The sequence below is a fragment of the Manacus vitellinus genome, unplaced genomic scaffold, assembly GCF_001715985.3.
Source record: "Manacus vitellinus isolate BGI_N305 unplaced genomic scaffold, ASM171598v3 scaffold_24_pilon, whole genome shotgun sequence".
Taxonomy (NCBI): domain Eukaryota; kingdom Metazoa; phylum Chordata; class Aves; order Passeriformes; family Pipridae; genus Manacus; species Manacus vitellinus.
Genome location: NW_021939798.1, coordinates 12022110 through 12027856, shown reverse-complemented (window position 1 = coordinate 12027856; position 5747 = coordinate 12022110). Strand labels below are relative to the sequence as shown.

General features: G+C 61.6%; 1 protein-coding gene across 1 annotated transcript in view; it reads left to right on the top strand.

Annotated features, from left to right (window-relative positions):
* The window catches only part of SLC26A11 (solute carrier family 26 member 11), a gene marked incomplete at its 5' end in the record, with an annotated part of 6762 nt that extends 1711 nt beyond the window's left edge, over window positions 1-5051 (top strand). The window contains 11 exons of the mRNA XM_029960118.1: window positions 130-437; window positions 569-641; window positions 1001-1051; window positions 1371-1431; window positions 1806-1861; window positions 1963-2103; window positions 2224-2351; window positions 2755-2854; window positions 2961-3166; window positions 3472-3544; window positions 4301-5051. Coding sequence (XP_029815978.1) covers window positions 130-437; window positions 569-641; window positions 1001-1051; window positions 1371-1431; window positions 1806-1861; window positions 1963-2103; window positions 2224-2351; window positions 2755-2854; window positions 2961-3166; window positions 3472-3544; window positions 4301-4383 — 1280 coding nt within the window. The remainder of the gene's footprint in view (window positions 1-129; window positions 438-568; window positions 642-1000; window positions 1052-1370; window positions 1432-1805; window positions 1862-1962; window positions 2104-2223; window positions 2352-2754; window positions 2855-2960; window positions 3167-3471; window positions 3545-4300) is intronic.
* Window positions 5052-5747: the final 696 nt, after the last annotated feature.

The following is a 5747-nucleotide window of genomic DNA, read 5'->3' as shown; positions in this document are numbered from 1 at the left end:
CCCTCCCCCAGCCATCCCTCCCGGGGGCTTCTCACTTCGGGACAAGGAAGAGACAACCCAAAACTGGTAAAGCCCAGGTTGGCAGGAGCCGAGACATGGGAAATGAGTCGGGGAGGACAAAGTCCTAAGGGTGGTCCTGCTACTGTGCATACCCCTTCCTAAGGCTTGGAAGTCCTTGGCAGCTCAGATACCCATCTCCAGCCATCCCTCCTGCTGCCCTGGGCTCTGGGCGGGTTTCCAGGGTTGCTCTCTCCTCTGCAGCACGCAACGCCCTCGTCGTCCTGTTTGCTGGCCTGGTTGCTTACTCCTTCCAGGTGATGGGCTCCCAGCCCCTCACGCTCACGGGCAGCATCCCCCGGGGCCTCCCTGCCTTCCGGCTGCCGCGCTTCTCCCTGGCAGCACCCAACGGCACCGTCCCCTTCCCGAGCATGGTGGAGGTGAGTGCTGGGGTGGCTGGTGGAGGCCAAGCTCCCCTTGGGCTGCTCTGCTCCCTCCTGCGTGTGCTGGCTCCCTGCACAGTGGGATGAGGCCACTCCCGGCCCTCCCTCACCGTACCCTTCCCTCCCAGGACATGGGGGTCGGGCTGGCCGTGGTCCCGCTCATGGGCCTGCTGGAGACCATCGCCATTGCCAAGGCTTTTGGTACGGCTGCACCAGGGTCCTGCCCTGCGCTCGTGGGGGGTCCCACAGGGGCTCGGGGTGCTGGGGAGGGGTCTCCCCAGGGGCTCAGGGTGCTGGGGAAGGTGCTCTTCTCATGAGGGCACTGAGGGGTACAGGTCTGCCTGTGCCGAGCCCGTTCCATCGTGTGGGCTGGCAGGAGGGGTCCCGCAGGGAGCACAGCTGAAATTGGCCCAGGAGGTGGGTGTTGTCTCAGGGTGCTCCTGTGCCTGAGGGGTGCCAAGATAGGGCCCACACTGTCCCAGTCAGTGCTGGCCCCACACCGTGTGCGTGGCGGGTTGTGCCTGTGGCAGTCTCGGGCCAATGCCGGTATCTCCTTTCAGCCTCGCAGAATGGTTACAGGATTGACCCCAACCAGGAGCTGCTGGCTCTGGGTAAGACACTGCTGTGGAGCAGTTCAGGGGTGGGGGTCTGGCTTCAGTGCTACCGTGTATCCCAGAGCTCCTGAGCTACACCAGATCCCATCTCAGCAGTCCTATCTCTCCCTGAAGATTTCCCTTTCTTACCTTGCATGCTGCCCCCACCAAAGCTGTTCCCACAGGAATTTCCAGAGCAGTCTGAGTCACACTTGCACAGCGGGATAGGCTCTGATCCAGCCTCTGGTACTGGGGTTGGAGGAGGTGCTGATGGGGACACAGACCCAGCTCATGGCTCTGGCGGTGCCTCCCCAGCCCCTCTCCTTTCCCTCCTCAGGTGTTGCCAACATCCTGGGCTCCTTCGTCTCGTCGTATCCCATCACAGGCAGCTTTGGCCGGTGGGTAGCAGGAGGGGGGACAGGCCCCAGCCCACAGGACACTCACTTGGGCCTGTGGGGTGAGGGGGCTCTGCAAGATCTTGGGTGGAAGATTGTGCAGACCCCAGTGGGTCTCTGAGCTTATGTCCTGGTCCCAGCAGCCCACCTTGGTGGCCAGGCTGTGCGTGTGTCCCATGGCCACCTTCTCTCCTGTCTCAGTGCTCTGCAGTCCCGCTGCAGCCTGGGAGCCACTCGTGTTTCTTGCTTGTGTTTCTCCCTGGTGGGGTCCGGCAGGGTCAGTGATTTTCCTGGGTGGGGGGTCTGGGCAGTGGGTGGGGCAGCCCCTGGCCCCCCTGACCCCCTCACAGCCTAGGACGTGTTGCTTTGCCTTTCAGGACGGCGGTGAACGCGCAGTCAGGGGTCTGCACCCCTGCGGGAGGGCTCGTCACAGGTAGGGCCCTGACCCTGCCGTGGGCTGCTCTGCAGGCCCCCCTGCCTGGGAGCCCTGGGCATCAGGGACCCCATGGCTCAGGGGCTCCCCCCGTCCCACAGGTGCCCTGGTCCTGCTCTCACTGGCCTACCTCACCTCGCTCTTCTACTACATCCCCAAGGCGGCCCTGGCCGCCGTCATCATCTCGGCCGTGCTGCCCATGTTCGACGTGGGGATCTTCAGGACGCTCTGGCGGGTTAAGAGTGAGGGCACAGGCTGATCCCCTGGTGCAGCCCAGCTCTGCCTGCAGAGCAGGCACTGTCACTGAGGGCCCTGTGGCACCGGGACAAACCAAAGCTGAGCCTGGGCTGCCTCTCTTGCAGGGCTGGACCTTGTGCCCCTCTGTGTGACGTTCCTGCTCTGCTTCTGGGAGGTCCAGTATGGAATTGTGGCTGGGGTGCTGGTCTCAGGGATTCTCCTGCTCTACTCCATTGCCAGGCCCCCAATAAAGGTGGGCTTCACACCTCCCCTTGGGTGTGGCAAGGCCACAGTGATCGCCAGGGATCTGGGAGGGGGTTCATGAGGGCAGTGAGGTGTTGGGGTGCAGGATGCTTCTGTCCTGTTCGTGCCCTCTCCTGTATCATCAGCCTGCCATGAGCGCAGCACAGGGACCTCTTTAAAGGACCACAAGGAAGGGAATCTCCCAGGACTGGAGAGCAGGATGGGGAGGCATTGCTCTCCCTGTCCTGCTGACTCTGGGTGTGGGCAGGAGGGGCTTTCCCTGAGGGATGGGGGCTCCTGTGTGTCCCCCTCCGTCCAGGAGGACAGTGAGTGACACAGGCAGTTGTCCCCCCCGGGAAGGTCACAGCCCTGAGTTCCCAGTGACTTGTCCCCCTGCACGGGGGTCTGTGCAGGTGTCGGAGGGGGACGTGCTCCTCGTGCAGCCGGGGAGCAGCCTGCACTTCCCAGCCATCGAGTGCCTCCGGGACACGGTGTGCAGCCGTGCTCTGGCAGGTATGGTCCCACCCCTGCCAGCCCCGGCCCTGGCTCTGAGGGCTGTGACCCCTGGGCTGGCCATTTCTGGACTCATCAGGGATGTGACCTTATGCTCTTCCAGCAGCATCTCCACCACGCTCCGTCATCCTGGACTGTTGCCACATCAGCAGCATTGATTACACGGTGGTGGTGGGGCTGGCAGAGCTGCTGCAGGAGCTGCACAGGAGGGGCCTGCTCCGTGCTGGCACAGACCTCAGCCTCATCTCAGACACGCAGCTGCTGCAGGAGCTGCACAAGCACGGCCTCTCACTGGCTTTCTGTGGCCTGAAGGTGTGTGGGACCTTGGCCACCCCATCCCAGGCTCTGCTGCCCCATCCCAGACCCTGCTGCCTCTCCCCTACAGCCTGGGGAGGGTCCCTGTCGATGGGCTCAGCCCGGCTGCCTTCCCCCATGGTCTGTGCTGGCCTCTTCTCTGGTAGCACCTTTATCATCTCAGCACCTTCCACAGAGGTGGAGGCTGCAGGATGTGGGTGGTGAGAAGGGCTGGATCCTCTGCTCTGGGCTGGCTGGGGGCTTAGCTCTGGAGGGGCAGGAATTTGCCAGTGCTCCCCCAGCCCAAGTTTCTCTGCCCTCAGGACCCCGTTCTCCAAGTCCTCCTGTCCGCCGACTTAGAAGGATTCCAGCATTTCCCCAGCCAGGAGGAGGCAGGTGAGGCTCTGGGCTGCCCCTGGTGCTCTCTCAGGATGCTGGTGAGTAGGGCTCTGGAGGATGAACCTGGGGGTCTGACCTTTGTCGAGCCCCAAAGCAGCAGTGGGGGGGCTGCAGGGACCTGGCTGCTGGGAAGGTGAGCTGGTCACCTCAGCCTCGGGGATTCACGTGAGCTGTCGTGGTTTAACCCAACAGCAGCTCAACACCACACAGCCCTTCTTCGCTCCTCCCACAGAGAGATGGGGAGACAATCAGAAAGAGGTTAAACTTGTGGGTTGAGATAAAGACAGTTTATAGGACAGAAAAAGGAAAGGAAAATTATGATAATAACTAGAGAATATAGCAAGCAAGTGATGCACAGGGTGGTTGCTCACCCACTGACTGATGCCCAGACAGTCCCTGAGCAGTGGCTGTCACCCCCCCAGCCAAATCCCCCCAGTTTTTTCTTCAGCACAGTGTCCTGTGGTCTGGAACATCCCTTTGGGCATTGGGGTCGCCTGTCCTGGCTGTGCCCCCTCCCAGCTTCTTGAGTCCCCCAGCCTCTTGCTGGCCAGGCAGTGTGAGAGGCTGAGAAGTCCTTGGCTTAGTGTAAGCACCACTCAGCAGCAGTAGAGCCAGCAGGGTGTTATCAGCAGGATTCTCATCCTGAACCCAAACATGACTCTGTAGCAGCTCCTTGGAAGAAAACTAACTCTGTCCCAGCTAAAAGCAGGACAAAAGTCTGGCCTTAATTTGCTTCTCCCCTTCCTGGCCCAGAGCGGTGCAGAGGAGCAGAGCTGTGGGACAGCAGGACCGACCCCTTCACCAGCACCACCGAGAGCTCGGGGCTCATCCAGTGAGTGAGGAGTCACCATTTGTGCTGGGGTTGAATGTCCTGGGACACCCCAGTGACATCAACACCCTCTGCGGGAGCCGCCTGCCCCTGCCCAGCTCCTGGGCAGCTGGGGATGGACTGTCCCCATGTCCCACACCAGGGAGGGCAGAGCAGCACCAGCCCAACCCCACACAGGCTGAGGTGAGCACTGGGACCAGGGGTCTGCTGGTCCCACACCTGCCCCCAGCCCCATGGGGCTCTGGCACCTCGCCTACTCCACAGGTCGAGGGCAGGCACTCCCTGGAAGGGATCAGTGGGACAAAACCATTCCCTGTCCCGGTGATCAGTGCAAAGCTGTCCCTCCTTCACAGAGCTGCTGTCTTTTTTTAATCCACTGTTTTAATTCTGGACATTTTTCATGTTCTGGGGCACACCGACGGCGTGCTCTCCTCAGAGAGTTTCAGGGCTGCTGGCGCTGCCCTCCAGCCCGAGGGCATGTGACAGCTCAGCAAAACATCCGGGACTGATCCCTCGTTTGTGGGTGTTGTGCCAAGCGCTGCCCGGGGGCAGGGCCGGGCTGTCCCCCTGGGGTGCAGCCTGTTACAGCAGCCCGGTGGGGCTGGGCAGGGTCGGGAGTTGAATTTTCCTGAGCAGCCCTCCGCTGGCACCCAGCAGGGAGGGTGTAATAAATCAGGAATTGCTAATGAGTCAGCGTGATCTCTGTGTTTCTGGGAGAAAGCTTTTTCTTTTGTGTGGGATGGGGAAATTCCCTTCTGGGCGCTGCTGAGCACTCCAAGGAAAAGAAACTGAAACCAAACTCGGCTGCCCGGATGATCCGAGCCCGAGGGCACACTCCGGCGCAGTTCCTCCTGCCAGGGGCGTGTTGCAGGTTTTGCAAGAGCAGCAGAGGAGCTGAGGAGCCACACGGCTGCCAGGGCCGGCAGGTCGTGCCGTGGGGTGTTCATTCCTGCAGCGGAGCAGCGCTGGGCGGTGAGTTCCCTGCTGCACCCCGGTGATGCTGGGAGCGGGAAAATAGGAGTATGGGGGTCAAAAGGGCCGATTGTGTGGGAATAGCGTGTGTGCTCAAACCCGTGTGAACGCTAGTGGAGATCAGGTGTGCTGGGAGCCCGTCTTCAGCTTGGTCCTCGTTGTATCCGGGATGCAGCAACAGCTGCATCCCCACTTTTTACTGTTGGATCCACTTTTGACTTTTGATTGTCGGATCCAGCATGATCTGCTTTCCTGCAACACACTTGCCCCCATGGCCCCCAGCCCTGCTCCAGCCGCCTGCGGACTGCAGGAGTGGGGGGTTGGTGTATCTGTACCCCACCAGCCCAAAGCAGGAAAAGTGGGGCTCCGCCGGGGATTTGGGGGCTGCGGGAAACGCAG